At 41.4% G+C, this 25852-nt stretch overlaps 1 protein-coding gene across 6 annotated transcripts in view; it reads right to left on the bottom strand.

Moving 5' to 3' along the window:
* LOC140186348 (pappalysin-1-like) overlaps window positions 1-25852 on the bottom strand; it is a 367560-nt gene that overhangs the window by 244099 nt on the left and 97609 nt on the right. For all 6 annotated transcript variants that reach the window (XM_072240504.1, XM_072240506.1, XM_072240505.1 and 3 more), the window contains exon 8: window positions 10126-10254. In XM_072240504.1, the coding sequence (XP_072096605.1) occupies window positions 10126-10254 (129 nt within the window). The remainder of the gene's footprint in view (window positions 1-10125; window positions 10255-25852) is intronic.

The following is a 25852-nucleotide window of genomic DNA, read 5'->3' as shown; positions in this document are numbered from 1 at the left end:
AGTTAGAACATTCTCCGCAGTATAATATACTGTTATGTAGAATGTAGTAAACAGTAGTATGATCCTTAGGAAGGAAAATGCCCATAAGGCCAAAATCAGGTCAGTGATGAGTTCATTAAAAGGCAGTAAGGTCCATATCTTTTTCTTATGTTCTCATTGCTTGCCATTCTTTTGAGTTACTTTCTTTAAGTCAATTCTCTGAGCAATTCCTACAAGGTTTCTGTGGCGCATAATGACTACCAATGGCCTTGAGCACTGTGGTAAAGTGAACCACGGCCGAAGCTAACCAGGTTGCCAGTCTTGGCCCCTTGCTAACATACCCCGCAACTGCAGAGCAAATCCATTCGTCCTTTGTTGCCAGAGTATTTGCCTTGGATTAACTTGCATTTCGCAGCAAGTGTCTCAAATTAAAAGTATGTTTGATGTTGCAGCCCGACATACGAATGAATATTTAAACTCTCAGCCAAAGCACTCCTGTTATTGTTTGTTTTCCTGGCAAGTTGTTTGGGGAAATTAGCGTGATGCTTTTGAGTGGCTTAGACGCAGAAGTAGAGTTTGGTTCTGAACGCAGTCAAATTTTATTGATTTGTTGCCAGTTCAGCAACATTCTATTTGGCTCCTGCAGCCAAAGAGATTTTGATTGGTTAAAAGCTGGCTCCGTAGATGAAGGTTCCTACTTGACTCTAGTAGGTCTAAGAAGCCCAGCGAGCATAGTGTGTTTTTGCCAATAATTACCCAGATTTCACTGTTTATTATATTCTGCATCAGAAAAATACCTCATGTGTTTGAATCAGCAGACAATTGTGTCTCCTTCTGCCTCCCCTATTAATCAATTGTATAAAGGGCAAATTTTCCATAGTCATCATTGTTCTCATGATATCATTGCCCTCACAACACAAAGAACAACCTTGCCACCACAGGTTAAACCTTCCCTGTTGACCGGAGGCAAATAGTGAGTACTTTCACCATTAGAAGGTCAAAGTTGAAAGCAAATTTATTATCAAAGTACATATACCATGTGTGGCGCGTGGCCAAGTGGTTAGGGCGTTGGACTAGCGATCTGAAGGTCGTGGGTTCAAGCCTTATCTGGGGCAGCATGTGTATCCTTGAGCAAGGCACTTAACCACACAATGCTCCAGTGTTCCCAGCTGAGAATGGGTACTGGCAAAAATGCTGGGGGTTAACCTCACGATAGACTGGCGACCTATCCGGGGGGGAGTCTTGTGCTCTCAGTTGCTTCACGCCACAGAAACCGGCATAAGCACCGGCCTGATGGGCCACAAGACTCATGACAGACCATATATATTTTCTTGTGGCATTCACAGTAAATACAAGAAGCACAATAGAATCAATGAAAGGCCACACCCAACAGGGTGGACGATCAACGTGCAAAGGGCAACAAACTATGCAAGTACAAAAAAGAAGAAAAATAATAAATAAGCAACATATATCGAGGATTTGAGATGAAAAGTCCTTGAAAGTGAGTGAAGTTGAGTAATGTTATACCCTCTGAGCTTGATGGTTGAGGGTGTAACCGGGCGACCGTCGAATCTTATTCATTATCGTTAAAAGTGTACTTAGGCATCCATCTGGGTAATGCTAGAATAGTTGTCTGTGCCTTTTAGTGGAGACGGTGATGTCTTTACGCACGTGTGGGATAGTGGGGAAACTGTTTTTGTTTTCGGCAGAAGAAGCTGGTGGGGCTTTGGGATTAAGTTCCTCCCAGAGATACTGGGCATAGTTAGGAACGGTGAGTATTAATTGACGATATCCATGTGAATTCGTTTATGCTTGGGGGCGAAATGAGAATATCGGTAATTTGACATGTTTTACATGTGGATGCTTTAGATTTTCACGGGTGAAGGCATCAGCACTGGACAGCGTGGCTTGTGCAAAGTTCCTTACCGGCCAAGTAGGTCAGTCTTCCTGTAATTTAACTACCAGGCAATACCTTGTAAAAGTTGTGCCGAAGTGAACCTTTTGTCTAACTTTATTGTATCATGACTGATTGTGCATGTAACAGCGTAACATGAATGTTTAGTCTCTGTTTGGAAGTTCAGCACGTGTGTACTAAAAAGTAGTATACGTCTTAGATGAGATGTATTTGCTTACATTTTCGCTGCTACGTATAAGGTACAGGGTTGTTGGGATTCTAATGTTGTTTGTATTGTGTTCCTTCAGAATTGCCACTACCTTATTAGTTCTGTATTAGTTTTGTGCAGTTTGCTTTATATATTTTTATACTGCATACGTAATTCGTCGATACACAAGGGTGTGGATCGAAAGTTAAACCAAGATTGTAACGGCAGGAACTGGTTGTAAATTCGTTCGTCTTGTTTTGAGAGCCTCTTTCAGCACTAAAACATCTAAAACAGATAAAGGAATTAAAACCCGAAAAAGTATTTGTTGACCTGAGTGTGTATTTTTCCCCAGGCTATAAGGGTAATAGCTATCCCTAAACCTGGTGGTGTGGGGTCCTGAGGCTCCTGTATCTTCTTCGTGTTGGAAGCAGCGAGAAGAGAGCATGACCTAGGTGGTGGAGGTCTTTGATAATGGATGCTGCTTTCCTGCTACAGCGCTCCATGTAGCTGTGCTCATTGGTAGGGAGGGCTTCACCCATGATGATCTGTGCCGTATCCACTACTTCTTGTAGAATTTTCCGTTCAATGCATTGGTGTTTCCATGCCAGGCCATGATGCAGTCAGTCAATGTATCTCCACCACACATCAAGTTTCAAAGTTTTAGGTGACATGCTGTGTTAGAGTGAGTTTTTTTAGGGTAGATGATTCGTTTACACTTAAATGACTTTGGCCACCAGACTTCTTTTTGACAAAGTACTGTGGATTGAGTCCACAACAATGCGCTTCCTAAAAAGGTGTGAATACCAGATGCTTCTGGTGCCGTAGTTTGACCAGATGCTGTAGTTTCGAAGACAGTATTTTCTGTACTTTATAAATATTAATTGTCTTCTATGTTAGCACGTAAAATGCCAAATAAATGTATTGTGGATTTAACTAAAGACTGTGGATACCAACCCAGACATGTTGACATCGGAAGGAAAGGATGAAGTCAGAAGGTATGATGTTTGTATGTAGCTTCAAAAGGAAGCATTGTCTGTGCATTGTCTATAGCTTTTTAAGTAGCGATTGCCTTTGTGTTTAGCATATAAATACAGAAAGCATCTCTGTCCATATGATGCCTGCTGTACCTAGTTGTGTCGAATAAAGAAGTTGCTTTGTATCTACCAGTGACTCTGTCTGTCCGGTGATTTCAACCACGCTACAACATGCTGAATCTTCACAAACTTCTTAGAAAGTAGAGGTGCTACCATGCTTTCTTCTTAATGGTGCTTACATGATAGATCCTCTGAAATGTTAACACCAAGGAATTTTAAATTGCTGACCCTCGCCACTTCTGATTGCCCAACGAGAATTAGCTGATGAACCTAGGTTTCACCACATAGGATCAAAATAAGCTGTAAATAGTGTAAGCTTAGTTAGCTCCATTATGGGCAGTAGCCTCCATTGTATCCAGGACGTCATCAAGAAGCAATGTCTCAAAAAGGTGGCATCCATCATTTAGGACCCCCGTCACCCATGTCATGCCTTGTTCTCATTGCTACCAACCAGAGGGAGGTACGGAAGCCTAAGGACACACAGTCAATGATTCAGAAAAGGCTTCTTCCCCTCTGCCGTCCAATTTCTGAATGGATATTGAACCTGTGAATACTACCTCTCTATTGTTCCTATTTTTGGACTATATACTTAATTTAACTGTGATATATATATATATATTTAATATATATATATATATATGTATTTATACTTACTGTAATTCCCAGTTTTTTTTTCTAGAAAAGGATCTTGTGCTTTTCTGGTGTATATGATGAATAAACTCTTATTGGGCTTCCAGCCGGGTATGAGTAGGGTGGAAACCCACATGAGGGAGCATAGGAGGTGTATCCGTTTAGGTTACCTGGAGAAATTGGGAGCAGCAGAACACTGCTATCGCAATGGCCATTTGATTGACTTCGAAGGCATAAAACTTCTGTGCTGCGCCAATGGCTTTTGAGATTGCCTGGTAAAGAAAGCCATTGAAATAAAACTAGAGGAAAAGAGTTAACAAAGATGAAGGTCTTGCTCCAAGTAAGAACTGGAATTCAATTGTAAACAAGGTAGGAGAGCGGAAACCTAATTGAATTGAGAACTAACTAATTAGGAGGGGTGGATGACGGGGGTACAAATATCACTGGATTAGATATGCCCAGGCATCATCCCTGATGAAGATGGCAGAGTTTGTAATCGAAACATTAGTTATAGTCAATACCTGTACCTGGTATGAAGCCCAAGAAGAGTTTCTTCATTTTTTCTCTATTATTATGTATTACATTGTACTGCTGCCACAAAGACAAAAAGAATTAGCAACATATACCAGTGATATTAAACCTGATTCTGATTAGCTGCTGATAACTGAGAACCTATCTGGGTAGACGTCATGGTCAAGACTCTAGCTGTGCAAATGAATACCACATTACTGATCACCAAAGTCAAAATCCATGGAATATATTGATGTTTTTCTACATGTTTGTAAAGATAATGCATTATATTTCTTTAGAGGAGGCAATTCACCAAATATAACCTATCTAAAACCTGGAAAAAGCTTATGACTACCATGAAAACCATCGTTAAACAGTTCAAGGGGATATTTGGAATCCTTCAGTGCAATCTAACCAGTCTTTTTAGAACTCCTCTTTGAATCTCCTCATTTGATCATTTCTATTTATTTTTGTTGAAATTATTTGTACAAGTTATTGACAGTTCTCAAATATTTCTAAAGTTAGAGACTTTTAAAAATGATGAAGTGTCCTTGACAGCTTGCACAGCTGAGCAAGCTGGAGGTTGCTAGACCTTTCAGGAGCATTTCAAGGCAGGGCTGTCTCAATGTGTTACTTGATGCCCTGTTACCACTCAGATCACACCACTGGAAACTGCTGTTTCGAGCCAGTGAGGTGGGTGCACCGCATCTGGAACTGGTAAACACAGTCAGTTGGAGACTGTGAGTGGCAATTCAGGACATCGGGGCCTGGCAAGAAACATCTGGTGCAATGCATGTTAATCTTCCAACAAGATCAGTTGTGAATGTTCTACTGTTCTGCTTTAGCAAACTGGTAATAAATAACTAGTGATAAACTGGCTGGTGTGAACGTGCACCCATTATTGTATAATATTACACTACTTCTTGCACTACCATATTATTAGTGTGAACTGGGAAATCTTGTAAATCTTGTAATCTTTGATTTGTAAGTCTTTTACATCTTATTTTTAAGGTAACTTTTTTATTCTTTCTTACTTCTGTTCTAATATTTGTATATCTGTGTAGTAGTAATGACAGTATAATTTCTTTGGGATCAATAAAGTATCCATCATCATTATAAATAATTAATCAAATTAGATTCTTCAGTGACAATCTTGTTTTAGTCTCTATGAACATGTTATGAGCAACTGTCAATTCAACTGCCATGTTGCGCTCTGAGATGGGTTGCTCTCTGAAAGTTCCAATCTACTTTTAAATTAATTTCAAACATAATCAGCATTATTCAAGTCCATGGTTATCAGGTACCGAGTGAACAGCTTCCCCATTGGAACTCACTGAAATTGTCTAAGCACAACAGCCTAGAATATAGAACGTAGATCAGTATTTTTGTTCTCCCAAATGTGTTCATTTATTATTTGTTTCCATCTGAATCACTCACCCTGACCTCAAGGAGTTTGTTGTGCTTATATTTATGAGGTGTACCATCCCAATTGCAATATCTGAGTTAAATATTGAAAAGACTGAGGTGAATCTTCTTAGTTTCAAGTGGAAGGTTAACTCAGTACACTTTTATACAGTTTGAAGGTGTACTATCTGGAAGGCATTTAAGTTTTCAAGAACTAGTCTCTGTTTTTGTAGAAGTTAAGCATCTTGAAACCACAATTTTTGCTATGAAATTATTAAAATATGTCAGCTATTCTCTGCATGCTTATAAGTCAAGAATGTAATCCAAATGGTAAACATAAGTAAAACAAAGTAAGAGACAGAAGGACCATTGCTAATGTAGAAGACTTGGTCGATCTTCTTTCCTTGGTGTAGGCAATGACTCCAGTGCAAAGAGTGCCCAGAGTTGCAGCCGTGTTGAAAAATAATTATATTCACTTGCTTTGCCCACTTGCTTTTCACTGAATGCAAATTCCATCATAAAAGGAACAGTGGTTTTTCTGCAACTCAATTCAAAGTCTTTCCTTTATATACTTAATGTGCTACCATGACAAAGTTTCATTAACGCATCTGAAAATAGGTTTATAATTACAAGTAAATGTTTCCAATGCCAATGTCATGGCATCATGAATAAATCACTCAGTCTTAAATACTTGAAAATGACTTCTGTTTGGTTTACCGGGGAAGATTTGAATAAATATGGAAAAAGATCTAATCAAAGCTATTTTCTTGCATCCAAAAGACGTCACTTGGTTTTTTGAATATTCCACAAATATTCCACAATTGTAAAGAACTACAATTTTCAGAAACTCCAAGGATGATTAATTCACCCTAATGGTAAGGCCTATTTTGAGTACACTCTGTTTTAAGATGAGCTCTAAAGATCACTAAATCTCGATTTGTACTTCAGGGAATCCTATTTATCATTCTGCAATCTTTCACACCAGTTCTGTTATTATTAGGGAAACTGCGCCAAAAAAACCTAGAACACATACTCAGAAGCTTTGTGTCAAAGTTGGGAAAGTTGATATTCTAACTTTAAAGATCAAGTAACCTGTTAAATCCTTGGGAATGTTAAATTGAGCAATGGTTTGCAAATGGTTTAAAGTGTGCTGGATGTGTCAACCCCAGGCTTTCCTATTTAAGATGGAGGAGGAGGAGGAGGAGAAGATATGGAAATAAAACTGAAATGAGACAATTACTGAGTATCCATAACCTGGCACACTGTTTATCACTGTCTGAGTTAAAATCCAGCAGTTCCTTCATTTCCCAGATATTCTGTTTTACATCAGTTTGACACTATTTTAAGCTAAACTTTTTTCAGGATAGGATTAGTAAACCATTTCTGCCTCTGAATGTTGGAAGCAAAGGAGATCTTTTGACTCACAAAATGAATATATTGAAGGCTTTGTTCCAACTTAATGAAAAGTAATGCAATTAATATTCCTGTGGAGACTCCACTTTGCCAGCGTGTATTTATACATTGGCCATGATAGTGTCAGCTTGTCTACTGCCAGTCCAGATTTAATGTTAGGAAAATGTTTTGATCTTTACTCCATTACAGCAGAGCCATAGGCATAGCCAATCTGCCCTCACCTGCACATGGCTCACTTTCCCCATCTGTAACTATAAGATTGGCAGCTGCAAATATTTGATGAACCTTGACAGGCAAACTAAGATGTGGCGGGCTTGATTTGTACTTGACTTGATTGCTTGGATTTTTCCCTTCTGACACACAGTACCTCATTGGTTTTGCTCTTCATTGTGTGCTGCAGTGCTATTGTCTGCTGCATTTTGTCTCACCTTTTTAATTAAAATAAAATGTTGCAGAAGGAGGGATGACATTCGATGTAAATTGCATTGACAAGATTTAATAACTTGTCCACGGCATTAGAAATGGCCAAGCAACACACACAAACTGCTGGAAGAACTCAGCAGGCCAGGCAGCATCTATAGAAAAGAGTACAGTTGATGTTTCGGGCTGAGACCCTTCAGCAAGCCAATGTAATTCTGCATTGCATCAGATGAATCAATCAAATTGCTCATACGTTACGTGCAACGAGAAAACATTGCGACCAACCACCAGAGAAGGAAAAACCTTGTGCACCAATTGGGTTCTTACCCCTGGCTGAACATGGCTTCAGAGATGGTACAGCAGAGCAGAAAATCCCAAGCATCCAACTAAACTCATCCTTATCAAGCAACACACATAAAAGTTGCTGGTGAACGCAGCAGGCCAGGCAGCATCTCTAGGAAGAGGTACAGTCGACGTTTCGGGCCGAGACCCTTCGTCACGACTAACTGAAAGAAGAGCTAGTAAGAGATTTGAAAGTGGGAGGGGGAGGGGGAGGGGGAGATCCAAAATGATAGGAGAAGACAGGAGGGGGAGGGATGGAGCCAAGAGCTGGACAGTTGATTGGCAAAAGGGATATGAGAGGATCATGGGACAGGAGGCCTAGGGAGAAAGAAAAGGGGGAGGGGGGAAGACCCAGAGGATGGGCAAGGGGTATAGTGAGAGGGACAGAGGGAGAAAAAGGAGAGAGAGAAAAAGAATGTGTGTATATAAATAAATAATGGATGGGGTACGAGGGGGAGGTTGGGCATTAGCAGAAGTTAGAGAAGTCAATGTTCATGCCATCAAGTTGGAGCCTACCCAGACGGAATATAAGGTGTTGTTCCTCCAACCTGAGTGTGGCTTCAGGTTTACAGTAGAGGAGGCCGTGGATAGATATGTCAGAATGGGAATGGGACGTGGAATTAAAATGTGTGGCCACTGGGAGATCCTGCTTTGTCTAGTGGACAGAGCGTAGGTGTTCAGCGAAACGATGTCCCAGTCTGCGACGGGTCTCGCCAATATATAAAAGGCCACATCGGGAGCATCGAATGCAGTATATCACCCCAGCCGACTCACAGGTGAAGTGTCGTCTCACCTGGAAGGACTGTCTGGGGCCCTGAATGGTGGTGAGGGAGGAAGTGTTAGGGCATGTGTAGCACTTGTTCCACTTACAAGGATAAGTGCCAGTAGGGAGATCGGTGGGGAGGGATGGGGGGGACGAATGGACAAGGGAGTCACGTAGGGAGCAATCCCTGTGGAAAGCCGGGGGGGGGGGGGAGGGAAAGATGTGCTTAGTGGTGGGATCCCGTTGGAGATGGTGGAAGTTATGGAGAATTATATGTTGGACCCGGAGGGTGGTGGGGTGGTAGGTGAGGACAAGGGGAACCCTATTCCTAGTGGGGTGGCGGGAGGATGGAATGAGAGCAGATGTGCTTTGTAAGATCTTGCAATCCTTGCCTAACATGACAAAGTCAAAAAAACGGCGATTGCAGGCTTTGTAAGATCTTGCAATCTTTGCCTAACTGTCCTCCTGTCCCATGATCCTCACATATCCCTTTTGCCAATCAACTGTCCAGCTCTTGGCTCCATCCTTCCCCCTCCTGTCTTCTCCTATCATTTCGGATCTCCCCCTCCCCCTCTCAAATCTCTTACTAGCTCTTCTTTCAGTTAGTCCTGACAAAGGGTCTCAGCCCGAAACTTCGACTGTACCTCTTCCTAGAGAAGCTGCCGGGCGTGCTGAGTTCACCAGCAACTTTTATGTGTGTTGCTTGAAATTCCAGCATCTGCAGATTTCCTCATGTTTGCGTTTTTAAACTCATCCTTGTGCCTTGCTATTATTGTTACAAAATATCAGGTGACATGGTGGTGGGATGCACCAGTCAAAGTCCACCAAATAATGGATAAACCCAAAGGCAGATCTGGTTGGGAATACAAGTGAGGACAGGCAGGCGGTCAACATTATTATGAGGAGCTCAGAGAGAAATCCCCATTTCTACTGACTCCAAGAGAAGTTTGATTATGTACTACGTTTGTAGAATCACTCTTCTGAGCAGGTTCCGTGGGTTCCTATGTAATTGTTGTTTGGGTATCCAAACTCCAGAAGACATAGTCGATGCTTGTAATGTACGTGTCCGATTACCAACAGTGTTGTGTCCATTACTGACATGCCCATGATCATTCTGCACAGACCATAGAATTGTTTGGTGCACTGCCTGTGTGAATGTTTAATGTTCGCAAAACAAGTTAAGATACACACACAAAATGCTGAAGGGACTCAGAACGGGAATAGACAGTCAGTGTTTTGGGATGAGACCCTTCAGCAGAACTGGAAAAGACAGGGGAAGAAGCTTGAATAAGAAAGTGGGGTAAATGAAGGAATACAAGAAGGCAGATGGATAGACGAGGCCAATTGAAGGGGAAGGTGGGAGGGTGGAGGAGTGGAACTAATGTAAGAAGCTGATAGGGGATAGGCGGAAGAGATAAAGGGCTAATTGTTTAACAGCCTGAAAATGAGACCACCTAAGTCAGTGTACCTTTGGATCAATCCATCTCCACAGTAAGCAGCTCCATGTACGTGTTTCAGTTGTGGGGAAGGTTCACTGTCTTCCAAACCCTTGGAAACCACTACTTGATAAGTGTACAAAGTGTTGGGCTTTACATCCCTGAGGAACATAAAAGAAAAGCAAATTAGGTGTACTTTGCCTTATTTATTTATTTATATATACAGACACACACACACACACACACACACACACACACACACACACACATACAAACACACATGCAAGCACACACACATTCACGTTGCATTCTGTACTGATACACAGAATAGTGCGTACATAGGGGACTATTTAAAAGAATGTCATGTTTCAAACTGGCATTGCAAATTCCAAAATTACAAACAGAAGAGCTTACATATCTCTTTTGCTTATATACTTTTTTATCTTTTGATTTCTGCACTGTTTAGTTTTGAAGGAATCCACATCTGCATTATTACATTCCAGAGAAGTGTGGAGAGTTGAGAGGGGAGAGGAGGGAGTGCTAAGCAAATAGAAAGCAAATAAATGTTCGGGTATTTTGGTTTAGGACCTAAGATCAGAATGCTTATAGAAACAAAATTTGGGATCTATCTCCAGATGCTTGAAGCATTGTTTTGTACCATTAGTTGTCTCTTCTTGTAATTGTAAAGAAAACTAGTGACACCTTAAGTCTTCGGAAAGTGAATCCATTTGTTGAGTTGAAGAACTAAGCAGAGAACTGAAAGCAGTTTTCCGAAAGTACAACTTCAGACAGCAATGGGCCTCTCAAAACTGGGCAAAGCTGTGAGTTAAACCTAATATTTATTTGCTGTCCTTTGTTTTGTTAGATTTGTTATTAGAGAGCAGTGGTCAGCAAATTGCCTCATTTACCCTGACATTCAGGGTTTTCTGTCTACAATTGATATTCAGAGCAGGCGAGAACGGACATACAAATCTTGACATTTGTACTTGTCACCCATTCTTACAAATACAAGAATGGTCGAGGTCCAACTTTACATAATGGAGTTTGAGTTTAAACTTTTCTGGGGTTGATAGCCTTATTTTCAAAACAGCTGTAATCCTTCAACATCATTTGCAGATGCTGTTTCTCCAGTTGTGTTTTTTTTTGCCACACTCTTTCCAATTACAATTTGGAGACGGTGAGGAGAACCAGATTGACAATACAGTTTGTGAATTGATGACTTAGTTACAGCAGTGCACCCTTTGGCACAGATGGAATTTTGGCGATGCTTGCTGCATTGCAGACCTGCCTGAGCAACTAAGTGAGGTCATGTTGTATTGACGTTTCCCAAGTTGGATGGTTCTTAGAATTTGGTCTGACCTGAAGGTCCAGTTCATTCCACTGCAATTTTGGTGACTTATGCCAGAACAAGAATCAGAGTGGACAGCTATGTGCGGAGCCAAAAGAGATGGGGGAGATTTTGAACAATTTCTTTTCTTTGGTATTCACTAAGGAGAAGGATATTGAATTGTGTAAGGTAAAGGAAACAAGTAGGGTAGTTATGGAAAGTATGATGATTAAATAAGAGGAAGTACTGGCGCTTTTAAGGAATATAAAAGTGGATAAGTCTCCGGGTCCGGACAAGATATTCCCTAGGACCTTGAGGAAAGTCAGTGTGGAAATAGCAGGGGCTCTGACAGAAATATTTCAAATGTCATTAGAAACGGGGATGGTGCCGGAGGATTGGCGTATTGCTCATGTGGTTCCATTGTTTAAAAAGAGTAAACCTACCAATTATCGGCCTGTGAGTTTGACATCAGTGGTGGGTAAATTGATGGAAAGTATTCTTAGAGTTGGTATATATAATTATCTGGATAGACAGGGTCTGATTAGGAACAGTCAACATGGATTTGTGCGTGGAAGGTCATGTTTGACAAATCTTATCGAATTTTTTGTTGACGTTACTAGGAAAGCTGACGAGGGTAAAGCGGTGGATGTTGGCTATATGGACTTCAGTAAGGCCTTTGACAAGGTTCCACACGGAAGGTTAGTTAGGAAGGTTCAATCGTTAAGCATTAATATCGAAGTAGTAAAATGGATTCAGCAGTGGCTGGATGGGAGACGCCAGAGAGTAGTGGTGGATAGCTGTGTGTCAGATTGGAGGATGGTGTGTAGCAGTGTGCCTCAGGGATCTGTACTGGGTCCAATGTTGTTTGTCATATATATTAATGATCTGGATGATGGGGTGGTAAATTGGATTAGTAAGTTTGCAGATGATACTAAGATAGGTGGCGTTGTGGATAATGAAGTAGGTTTTCAAAGCTTGCAGGGAGATTTAGGCCAGTTAGAAGAGTGGGCTGAAAGATGGCAGATGGAGTTTAATGCTGAACAATGTGAGGAGCTACATTTTGGTAGGACTAATCAAAATAGGACATACATGGTAAATGGCAGGGCATTGAAGAATGCTGTAGAACAGAGGGATCTAGGAATAATGGTGCATAGTTCCCTGATGGCGGAATCTCATGTGGATAGGGTGGTGAAAAAAAGCTTTTGGTATGCTGGCCTTTATAAATCAGAGCATTGAGTATAGGAGTTGGGATGTAATGTTGAAATTGTATAAGGCATTGCTAAGGCCAAATTTGGAGTATTGTGTACAGTTCTGGTCACCGAATTATAGGAAAGATGTCAATAAAATTGAGAGAGTACAGAGGAGGTTTACTAAAATGTTGCCTGGGTTTCATCTCCTAAGTTACAGAGAAAGGTTGAACAAGTTGTGTGTTTATTCTTTGGAGCCTAGAAGGTTGAGAGGGGATTTGATAGAGGTGTTTAAAATTATGAGGGGGATTGATAGAGTTGATGTGGATAGGCTTTTTCCATTGAGAGTAGGGGAGATTCAAACAAGAGGACATGAGTTGAGAGCTAAAGGGCAAAAGTTTAGGGGTAACATGAGGGGAATCTTCTTTACTCAGAGAGTGGTGGCTATGTGGAACGAGCTTCCAGCAGAAGTGGTTGAGGCAGTTTCGATGTTGTTGTTTAAAGTGAAAATGGATAGATATATGGACAGGAAGAGAATGGAGGGTTATGGACCAAGTGCAGGTCTGTGGGACTAGGTGAGTGTAGGAGTTCGGCACGGACTAGAAAGGTTGAGATGGCCTGTTTCCGTGCTATAATTGTTATATGATTATATAACAATCCAATGTATTTTGTAAACTCAATAGGATGTATTGTTCTAGCATATATCAGCAAAATGTGAGTGGAATGTTAACTCTATTTTCCTGTCTCCATGGATGCTACCTGACTTGTTGAGTATCTCCTGCATTTTCTGTTCTTATTTCAAAATCAAAGCGCAGGGCGATGAGTATATGGGAGGTGGTTGTAGGAATTGGTTCAATTAGATTCAAAAGTGCAACAATTATACCAGTGCCCAAGAAAAGCAGGGTAAGCTGCCTTCACAACTATTGTCCAGTAGCACTTACATCTACAGTGATGAAGTGCTTTGAGAAGTTGGTTATGGCTAGAATTAACTCTTGTCTCAGCAAGGGGCTATACCCACTGCAATTTGCCTATCGCCGCAATAGGTCTACAGCAGATGTGATCTTATTGGCTATTCATGTGGCCTTGGATCACCTGGACAATACAAATACCTGTGTCAGGATGCTATTTATTGACTACAGCTCAGCATTTAACACAGGCCATTCCTACAGTTCTAATTGAAAAGCTCAAGAACCTGGGCCTCCGTAGCTCCCTCTGCAACTGGATCCTAGACCTCCTAATTGGAAGACCACGATCTATGCAGATTGGAAATAACTTCTCCACCTTGCTGACAATCAACGCTGGCACACGTCAGGGATGTCAGCTTCGCCCACTATTCTACTCGCTCTACACCCATGACTGTGTGACTAGGCAGAGCTTAAATACCATCCATAAACACACCTATTGTTGGCAGAATTTCAGATTGCGATGAGAGTGCCTACAGGAGCGAGGTATATCAGCTAGTTGAGTGGTGTCGCAGCAACAACCTTGCACGCAACGTCAGGAAGATTAAAGAATTGGTAGTGGACTTCAGAAAGGGTAAGATAAGGGAACACACACCAATCATCAGAGAAATGGAAAGAATGTGCAATTTCAATTTCCTGGATGTCATTATCTGTGAGGATCTATCCTGGACCCAACATATCAATACAGCCATAAAGAAGACACAACAGTGACTATATATCATTTGGAGTTAATAGAGATTTGCTGTGTCACAAATTCTCACAAATTTCCACAGATGTACCATGGAGAGCATTCTAACTAGATGCATCATTGTCTGATAAGTAGTGGGGGCTACTGTACAGGATTGAAAGAAGCTACAGAGAATTGTACACATAGTCAGCTCCATCAAGGGCACTAGTCCCCATAGTATTCAGGACATCTTCAAGGAATGATGCCTCAAAAAGGCGGCATCCATCATTAGGCCCCCCCCATCCACCAGGTCATCCCTTGTTCTCATTGCTACCATCAGGAAGGAGGTTCAGAAGCCTGAAGGCACACAGATTTATGAACAACTTCTTCCTTCCTGCCATCCGATTTCTGAATGAACATTGAACCAATGAACACTATCTCACGACTGTTTTATTTCTATTTTTGCACTACTTACTTAATTTAACTATTTAATATACATATATACTTACTTAGCCTCCAGCCTGATGGCATGAACATTGACTTCTCTAACTTCCGCTAATGCCCCACCTCCCCCTCGTACCCCATCCGTTATTTATTTATATACACACATTCTTTCTCTCTCTCTCTCCTTTTTCTCCCTCTGTCCCTCTGACTATACCCCTTGCCCCTCCTCTGGGTTTCCCCCCACCTTCTCTTTCTCCCTGGGCCTCCTGTCCCATGATCCTCTCATATCCCTTTTGCCAAACACCTGTCCAGCTCTTGGCTCCATCCCTCCCCCTCCTGTCTTCTCCTACCATTTTGGATCCCCCTCTCCCCCTCCCACTTTCAAATCTCTTACTAGCTCTTCCTTCAGTTAGTTCTGACGAAGGGTCTCGGCCTGAAACGTCAACTGTACCTCTTCCTACAGATGCTGCCTGGCCTGTAGCGTTCATCAGCAACTTTGATGTGTGTTGCTTGAATTTCCAGCATCTGCAGAATTCCTCGTGTTTACTGTAATTCATGTTGTTTTTCTATTATTATGTATTGCATTGTACAACAAATTTCACAATATATGCTAGTATATTAAACCTGAGTCTGGGATACCTATTAAGTGCCAGCACAGCAGGATGGACCAAATCGTCTCCTTCTGTATTCTGGGCAGACTCTGTGGCCAATGAATGAAGAATATATTTGGGTGACAGCTTGATGAGTTCCATTCTCCAAACAGTGCAACATCAGTACTCTGGCCTTCTTTGGTAAACTTAGTAAGATGAAAAAACATCAAATTTTATACAGCAAACATGAGAAAATCTGCAGATGCTGGAAATTCAAGCAACACACACAAAATGCCGGTGGAACGCAGCAGGTCAGGCAGCATCTATAGGAAGAAGGGTCTCGGCCCAAAAGATCGACTATACTTCTTCCTATGAATTTTATATAGTACCATTTTAAAATTGGGTCATGCTGAAATATGGAAATAAACTATTGTGGTTGTCATGAGTGCAGAATCAGGCATGAACACTCTATTTTACTTTAAATATGCAATTGCTCACAAGAGCTGGTGGGAGTTGAAACCATCTCTCATCCACATTTAAGTATAGAAATTAGGTAGTGTAAAATCAAAATAATCCCTTATTTAATCTATCAGTTATGTACAGTCATAGAGACATAGGACACTACACTTCTGAAACTAGCCCTTTCGCCCATCTAATCCAGGCAGAATTATTAATCTGCCTAGTCCCATCAACCAGCACCTAGGTCATAGCTCCCGATACGCTTCCCATCCATGTACCTATCAAAATTTCTCTTAAGTGTTGAAATTGAACCCACATCCACCATCTATGCTGGCAGCTCATTCCACACTCTCACCACCCTCTGAGTGAAGAAGTTCCCCCTCATGTTCCCCTTAAACAGTTCACCTTTCACTCTTTACCCATGATCTCCAGTTCTCGTCTCACCCAACTACAGTGGAAAAAATCCTACTAACATTTACCCTATCTATACCCCTCATAATTTTGTATACTTTGTCAAATCTCTCCTCATCCTCCTGTGCTCTGCAAATAAATTAATGGTTGTAATATAACCTTGCCAGTCACTGAACATTTAGAAGCTCTTGGCACCCTGCTGATCCATCGGGTGATGTCATCTGAATCTCTAATTAGGATATCGCCTATATTGATAGCTCTAGTATAAATAAGAATTCTGGATGTTTAAATTACATTTGCCAAAGCCCAGTGCACCTTTTGGATACAGGCAGGGGTTAATCTTGAGCCAGGCCTTCTTCACAGGTGTCGATGGCAGTAATACAGTCTTTATTGTGGCTGCAAGGTGCATGTGATTTATTGCCTGTGTTCCTTCCAGGTTTAATAATGGAGCTGTGTACTAACACTTATATTCATCTCAATGTTTACTACAGACTCTTGGGTACAAAGGAACTAATTTTAACCGTGCAGGCTGGGGAAGGGACAAAGTGACACTTGGATATTGTACATGCCTGATAGGTGCGCACTGACTACCCACTGCTTTTTAACCCTCTACCTTCATAACAGAGGTGAGTGGGCCTCATTAGTTACAGGATGCAATAGTGTCATTCAAATCTTAATAGCGCCTTAATTGCTTCCCAGAGTTGAAGTCCTCAGAAAAACCTAACCACCTAACCAAAGCAGAAGCAGTCATCTGAGGTAACCAAAAAGAAGGAGCTGTCTTGAATTACACTTTTTTGAAGGAAGTTGCTCCTAAGCTTCACAAGGAAATTGGTAGGTCCAGTTCTTTCCTTCTTGTATCATAATAAGCCCTCTCACTTCCCCCTAATACTTGCCAAAGACTATTGTTTCAATCCTCTAACTGCTACTGTTTGAGGTCCATCCACCACTGTATCCAATATATCCACCAGATAGGTTGTGCAACTCACCAGGTGGATTTCAGTGAGGACGAGGGTTTCTTTTTCAGTAGCTCCCTTGTTCATCCTCTTAGATACCAAAAACAAGCAATAGCCTAAAAGATCATCAATGAGACTTTAATATTTAAATAATTTAAAGTGCCAACCAGCATCCTTCCCATGGCTTTTTCCCAAAAGTTTCCACACTAAATTTGATTGACAAAGGAAGTAGTTAGTCCCATTGCGCAAAGGCCAGAAGCATGTTCAGAGCAACGTATCATTTCATGTTATCACATTTGGATTTGACGAAAGTGAAGAGATCCCTTGTTTCAAACATCTGGTGATCTCACATTTCCACACACAGTCCCAGATCTCCCCATTCATCCCTCATCCTGCAGAAGCAACCAATCTCTCCCTCATGTGAAGAAAATGAATGTTCTATTATGAACCTCCTTTTAGAGACTTATTTTAAGTTTGTTTGTTACGATTTTGATGATATGACCAGCAATTTACTTCCTGTCTCTAATCACCCTCAAGAAGGTGGTGGCAATTCACTCTCGAATTTCTGCCATCTTTTGGGTGAATTTATTACAGATATGGGTGGTGGGGTGGAGATACATCTCTACCAAAGAGGGTGTAAGACACACCTTCCCTCTGCTAGCCTGCAGGACACCCTTGGGCAAGGTGTAGCACCTGCTAAGGTACCCCCCCCCCCATTCCACTCAGGGTCACATGAAGCCACGGGAGCAGGTGGTGGATGGTTGTCTGAGCAGCTGATGCATATCACAAGTCCTGGTTCCATGACCACTGAGGTCAGACAGACAATCTCTGAAAAGTATTGATAACGGCTGGGGTCACCCGTCATGTAAAGGCACTGCCCTGAAGAAGGCAATGGCAAACCACTTTCTGCAGAAAAATTTGCCAAGAACAATCATGGTCTTGGATTGACCATGATCGCCTACATCATATGACACAGCAGACAATGATGATGCTAATTACTAGATAGGCGGGATGTGCTGGGAATTAATCAAAGAGTCTAAATGATGAGGGTCAGGCAATATGCAGATCAGGATTTTGAAAGTGATCAATTTCCATGTGCTTGCAGCCTTTGACCTTCTTAGAATTAGAGATCACTTAAGATACTACCAAATGATTCTCCCTGATCCTAGGTGTTGGAAAGGAATCGGTTATACTCCGCTGGTCCATTGTGTTTGTAGTACAACCTTGTACACCTTTATTTGTTCCACAGTGCATTCGCACAACCTAATCACACAGTGTGCAATCCTCCGTGCAAAATTCCATTTTCAGTCACACTGACATCACCAACACCTGTGGCACCAGGTCTCAATATCTCCCTCATTGATATACATAAATACTGGAAATAGTCAATGATTTAAACCATCACCCAACATTCTTTGTTAATGAAAGTCCCTTTAGTAAACTTTCATTATCCTTACAGTGGCTTTCTTCAAAATTCCAAGACCTCTGGATATTTTACTCTGACCAACATTGCTATTCATGTCACACTGACCCCCTCCCTTTTTTACAGAGATGACAGCATTTAAGGAACAATTATTGTCTGTGAATTGATATTTTTGACAGAAGTGTTCCAAAAACTCACAGTACTTAAACTACCAGGAGATTGTATTGTTTGCACCTACGTATATTGCTAATTGTAGTTAAAGTTACTTAGATGCATAAAACCTTTGTATGTATTGTGGAAATGTCTACTGCAATTTTTGAAATGGCTAAACTAGCCCATGAGTAAAAAGAATGATTCATCATAGGAGTTTCTGAATAAACAAATTACTTGCTTGCCAGCCAGATATTTCTGACAATGCAATCCCCCATTTAGGGCCCCTCTACTAGTTATGGTTGAATGTAGTTCTACGGATCATTCATCCACCCTATCAGCTACTGAAAGATGCTTCCACTGAGATAAGTGACAATGCCGAGCTGATGCCAAGAACTGCAGACAAGCCGGTGACCTGTTCACCTGCCCTTTTCACTGAATGATTGGCTGCTTGTGGAACAATAAACAGCACAGTCTGATCGAAAGGCACACGTTAAAAAGGAGCAAGCAGCAAATTATTTTGCAGACTTTGGAGGATTTTTATAGTGTGAACAATGGGTGTGCTTTCTATCAAGTATTCGAAGGGGACTTGGTTTGCATGGCAAAAGCTCAGTGTGAAGAAATTTCCTCCTGATGTCGCACAAGAAAGCTCCTCCCGTCTTCTATGCTGTACACTTGCCTGATTCCCTTTCTCCTTCTCCAGAAAGTGATGACTCTCATTGGCTATGCGCTGTGTAGGAGGGAAGGGTTAGATTGATCATGGTCACAAGAGATTCTACAGATGCTGGTAACCTTGAGCAACACACATAAAATTCAAACAAGTCAAGCAACATCTGTGGAGGAGAATAAGCTGTCGATGTTTTGGGCAAAGGCACTTCATCAAGACTTGATAATGATGAAGGTTTGTGTAGGGTGGCAGAACATCATGAACCCCTACAGTGAGGTACAGTTCTATGTTCTGTATAATACAGTATTCTCCACTCAATCACTGACTGCTGATTGTAGAGGAGTTCATTCACAGCCCAGGATGCTGGGTTCTAAATCATACAGATTTTTTCTGACACAGGGGCTCCAAACCTACAGAATTCAAGACTTACTCCTCCTCCCTCAATTTCTCACGCACGAGGTCCAAGGATGTCTTTCTTCTGCTTCAGTTCTGCAGCTTTGGAGGTGGCTGATGATGCTAATAAGTAGTTCACAACCAGCTGGGGCAGTTGGATGGGTAATTGAGGGGTGGCACATTTCTTCCTCCATTTCCATTGGGATTTTGTGTGTTCACATTGAATTGGCTTGAGGTTCTCAATGAATGCTCCATTTTGATCTCCTATGAGTCAGTGGGTATGTTGAGCTTTTGTGAGGACTCTTTAAGACCATCCTTGAATTCTTTTTGTCTGTCCATTGGTAATCTCCTGCAGTGACAGGCACTATAATTGTACTCAGCCCAGTCCATCGTACAGGACATGTCCAAACAGACAACGTGCCTTATCTGGTGGATTGGGCTGAGTTCAATTAGGTCTTCATTACTGGAGCCATTGGACTGGGGGAAGACACTGACATTCATTTATTTACTCTGCTGTGGATTTGGAGGACTTTGCATAGATGGTGATATATCTCCAATGTATAGAGGTTCCAGCTGCAGGTACTCCATTTCCTAGAAGTACATGAGGGCATAGATCACTGCTGCCCTATAAACCACAAACTTCGAGTTAGGTTTGATGTTTTGAACATCGCGCATTATTCCTCAAACAACCAGAGGTTGTCCTGGCAGTCAAGACAGTGGTGAATTTCATCAACAGCATCTGCTGCAGCAGAGAAGTGCCTGCTGGCATATGGGATGCAGTTCACATTTTCTAGAGTCTGCTCGTGGACCTTCATTGTTGGATGGCAGTGTTGTATAGTGCTGCAGGTTGGCAGATGATACTTGTTTCATAGTCCTGTGGAACAAACTCCAGTGAAGGAGTTGACAATGGCTCAGGACTTGCCCTCTGAATGTATGCGTACATGTGTTATTTGCATACTGCAAAACATTTGGGGTGACTTTGTTTCCAAAGTGAGGGGGACCTACTGTATCTCCCAGTTGTCCTATGGATTCATTACATTCCTTTTGGAAGCTTGAAGGGAAAACTTGCAGCTAGAAGAATTAGGTAAATGCTGAGGAAGAACATAAACTTGTGGAGCCCAGGGCTTCAGCCTCAGATCATACTGCACTTTTCACTCAATTACGGGCAATTCAACTGATGCAGGTCTCAGGAATGTTCTAATTTCTTATCATGTATATGCTGGCTAGTTATTTACTTTCTTTTAAAGTATAACCAGTCATTCCTAATATCACTTCAAGTAAACTCTGAGAATCTGTTTGCACTTGTAGGAGTCAACCCTTAAAGGTGGTTCTAACATTCATTTAAAACCTTATTGTTACTCCAGCTACTCTGTCTCAGTTCTGTAACCCTCAAGGAAGGGTCCTGCCATCAATCCTGTTTAATATTTCCAGCAATACAGATTTCATGCTTTTGTTCAAAAAAGGTGCAAGAATAAACCTAGTCATAAGAAATCAGTCAGTTTAACTTAAGTGATGAAACAAGTTCCGGTAACAATAATCAGGGATCTAATTAGCAGGCTCTTTGACAAGTTTGGATTGATTAAGGAAAGCCAACGTCAGTTTGTTAAAGGCAGATCATGCAACACTTCACTTGCGAGTTTTTAGGGGTCATTTATTGCATCCGATACTTCCAGTGCCACGTCCTCTACATTGGTGAGACCAATGTCGCTTGGGGGACCACTTTGCTGAGCACCTTCGCTCCAACTGCAAAAAGTAGGGTTTCTGCCAGTCAATTGAATTCCATTCCCTATTCCCATTCTGACATATAGTCCATGGCCTCCACTACTACCATGGTGAGGTCGGAGGAGCAAAACCTCATTTTCTGTCTGGATAGCCTCCAACTTGATGGCATGAACGTCAATTTCACTAAATTCCTGTAAGTTCATCCCACTCCCTGTCTCTCTTTATCCATTCTCAATTCTGTCTCCCCACTCGCCCCTTCTCTTCTCCTTATCTGTCTAACACCTCCCTCTGGTGGCATTCCTCCTTCCTTTTCCCATGGTTCACTCTCCTCTCCTATCAGATTCCTTCTTCTTCAGCCTTTTATATCTATCACCTCCCAGCTTCTCACTTCATTCCCCCCCACTACCCACCAACCTTCGACCTCACCAGACTTCACCTTTTGCGTTTCAGCTTGTTCTTCTTCCCCTCCCCTCTCCTTCTTATACTGGCTTCTTCCCCCTTCCTTTCCAGTCTGGATGAAGGGTCTCAGCCCAAAGTATCATTTCTTTGTTCCTTTCCATTGATGCTGCCTGATCTGCTGCATTCCTCCAGCATTTTGTGTGTGTAACTTAATAGTATTTTTGATGAAGGAAGAGGTAGAGGTGATGAGCAAGACAAAATTAAAAATTTCTACATTATAGGTTTGTTAGCAAGTTGAAGTTGGTGGGATAAAAAAAAAGACAATAATGCTTACATCCACAACTAGCCAAGTAACAGGAAACAAGAGTGCTGGGAATCCTTTTTGAGACGGGAGGGAGTTGAATAACAGAGATTTCCAAGTATTATTACAAAGAAATAAAACATGAATACTGGAAGAACTCAGTAGGTCATTCAGCATTTGTGGAGGCGAAAGGTGTAAATGCTGTTTTTGGTTAAGGTCCTGCATAACATCCTCATGAATGATCTTGACACTACATATCAGCTGACAACTTTTGGCTGCACAGACCCGCTAAATTGTTCCAGCATTCCGTTTTTTTTGTTATGGATTCCAAGATTTTTCCTGTCATTATTACTAGACCCTCTGTTTTCTTTTACTCTATATTTTAATGATTCAGTGGAGAGAAGGCAATTTCCAAATCTGCAAAAATACAGAATTTCTCAGAAGCATGAGGAGAATGGTAATGGACTTCCAGGAGATAGAGATAGGCTAATGGAGTGGGCAGATCAATGACCGATGAAGTTTATTGCTGTGAAATGCTAAGCATTATACTTTGGTTGGAAGAAAGAGAAGAGACAATGGAAGCTGGAGATAACAATTTTAACGGGTAGCTGGCAGGGAGATCTGGGGTATCTGTGCATCATTTGTTGAAAGTATAAGGTATGGTGCAAGAAAATTGATTTATAAAAGCACGTGCGATCCTGAACTAAATATGGACATACTTGCCTGGACTTAAGTCCTGAAGAAGGATCTCGACCCAAAACGTTGAGCATTTATTCATTTCCATAGGTGCTGCCTGACCTGCTGAGTTCCTCCAGCATTCTGTATGTGCTGCTTTGGATTTCCAGCATCTGCAGACTTTCTTGTGTTTACATTTTTATGGCAGTTATGGTAAATCTTTACAAAATGCAACATTATCGACAGATGGATTACTGTGTCCAGTTCTGCACTCTACACTTTAGGAATGATAGGGAAGTCCTACAGAGGGTGTAGTAGATATTGATTGGACAGTCCCAAGAATGAGGGACTTTGGTCAGGTGGATAGACTGGAGAGGCTGGGGTTTTTCTATTTGGAACAGTCAAGGTTAGGATGGGATCTGGTAGAGATATTTACAATAACTAAAGGTCTAGAAAGATAGGATAAAAAAAATGTTCATGTTGGTGGAGGGTCAAGAACTCGCACCCATTGAAAAAAAATATTCAGCAATGAACTGGAAGTTATATGAGGACTTCTTTTCCACAAGTGTTTGGGCCCCAGTGCACACTGCCAGGGGTAAAAGTGGAAGCAGATTGAATTGTAACATAATTTCTGAAAGAATGTGCTGGGTATGAGGAGAGGATAGATAAGTGGGATTTATTAGATCCTTCTCATATTGGTGTTATACGGACTCAATGGTCAAGTAGCTCCTTTAATCCTTTAACCATTTTGTAATTCTGCTTTTATTTTTGCACCACTATTTAGCATTTACTAATATCTATAATCGCAGTTTTGATGTTATCATTTAGCCTCTTCATATCAATAATATTTTGAGGAGCAGGAAGATGTGATGCTGCTTTGCACGTCTCCTTGTCTTTAGGGCTGCTCATCTTAACAATCTGCCTTTGACTGAAGACAAAAACCAATTCTTTTATTAAGATACTTCAGTCTGAATGGAGCTTTAACACAAATGCCATGTATTTCAGCATTCGGCTTTTTATTCTGTGCCCTGCACCTGTGTCAGAAATCATGTATCGGACTCCAGCAATAAACAATCCAACAGTATTTCGAAAGTCCCTTGTAAACTTGCTGCAGAATTTACAGTTTGATTTGGCAGGGCAATGGAAAGTGTGTACCATTGAAAGTACTCTTTCTATTGCTTAGCCCTCTGCTCTACTTGCTTAATACTTAAGTACAGCTCCAATACCATACTCGAGATTGTTGACACCTCTTTTATTGGCCGAATCAAAGGTGGTGACGAATCAGCATATAGAAGGGAGATTAAGAATCTGACTGAATGGTGCCACAACAACAACCTCTCACCCAATATCAGCAAAAACCAAGGAGCTGATTATTGACTACAAGAGGAGGAAACCAGAGCTCCAAAAGCCAGTCCTCATCAGGGGATCAGAGATGGAGAGAGTCAGCAAATTTAAATTCCTTAGTGTTATTATTTCAGAGGATCTTTCCTGGCTCCAGCATGTAAGCGCCATTACAAAGAAGGCAGGGCAGTGCCTCGACTTTCTTGGAAGTTTGCGAAGATTTGCCATGTCATCTAAAACTGCCAAACTCCTATGGATGCACAGAAGAGAGTACACTGACTGGTTACATCATGACCTGGTATGGAAACACCAATGCCCTTGAACAGAAAAACTTACAAAAAGTAATGGATACAGCCTAGTCCATCACAGGAAAAGCCTTCTCCACCACTGAGCACATCTACAAGGAGCACCGTCACAGGAAAGCATTGGAAGGACCCTCACCATCCAGGCCATGCTGTCTTCAAGAAGGAGGAACCAGGAGCCTCAGGTTCCACACCACCAAGTTCAGGAATACGTATTACCCCTCAACCATTAGGCTCTTGATCCAGAGGGAATTATTTCACTCACCCCAGCACTGAACTGATTTCACACTTAGGGGCTCACTTTCAAAGACTCTGCAACTTATGTTCTCAATGTTTAGTATTTATTTATTTGTTATTATTTTGTATTTGCACTCTTTGTTCTGTTTGCACATTGTTAGTCTGACTTTGCTGTGTGTAGTTTTTCATTGATACTACTGTGTTTTTTTGTATTAATTTACCATGATTGCTCACAAGAAAACAAATCTCAGGGTAATATATGGTGACAAAATTGTACTTTGATAATAAATTTACTTTGAACTTTCAACTTGGAGATGAATTCGAAAACACGGTAAAAGATTTAAGTCTTTTTTAAATGGGTTTACTTGCAATAAATGGCTGACACTGAGTTGTATTGTGTTAAGTCAATAAAGCAGAACATGTCAAAAGCGATGTGAGAGTGAGGTTTGGACATTTCATAAACATCAGTAGAGCCCCAAGATTGAATTAGACTCCTAAGCCCTCTGCCAGACACTTGTTATTCTTTATAATATATACTGTGTCTAGTTTATTTAAGTTTGTCATTTACTATTTTTAGATAGATAGAAAGATTGCCGGGAGTGGAGATGCTGAGTTGGGGATGAAAGACTAATGCTGCTTTGTGCATCATGAGAAATTAGTTTGCAGTTGGGATTGACGTAAAAGAAGGGATAAATCTCCTTAATCTGACTCTCGTGCCTGGCAGAATGGAGCAAAACTCCAACCAGTAAAACCAGTGCTTCACTAGTAAATCTACTTGGGTTAAGGTGCAGTAGCTGTAGTGGAAGGCTCTGGTATGTTATGTTGCCAGAAGCCAGGGAAGCAATATCCACTGCCAGTAATAACCTTGCTCAGACTGCATTTCACAATTCAGTTAGTTTTCTACACATATCTGTGCAGGCATAAGGTAAGAATATTTTGGACATGTCTGGAAAAGCAGCCACAGCAGACTCCAGGTGGGTTAAATTTGACACATGGACAGAATTGGGGCTGAGATCCTCATGAGCTTTGACATCTCAAGTTAGCTCACTGGATTCTTGGCTGCCAGTGACATCCTTCAGATCAGCACTGGCTGTGAATATGAAGTGATCAGAGACAATGGGAAGCGATATGATGGTTGGAAGAAAGGAG

The sequence above is a fragment of the Mobula birostris genome, chromosome 22 (genome assembly GCF_030028105.1).
Source record: "Mobula birostris isolate sMobBir1 chromosome 22, sMobBir1.hap1, whole genome shotgun sequence".
In the NCBI taxonomy this organism is placed as follows: domain Eukaryota; kingdom Metazoa; phylum Chordata; class Chondrichthyes; order Myliobatiformes; family Myliobatidae; genus Mobula; species Mobula birostris.
This window is presented reverse-complemented; position numbering and strand designations above follow the sequence as displayed.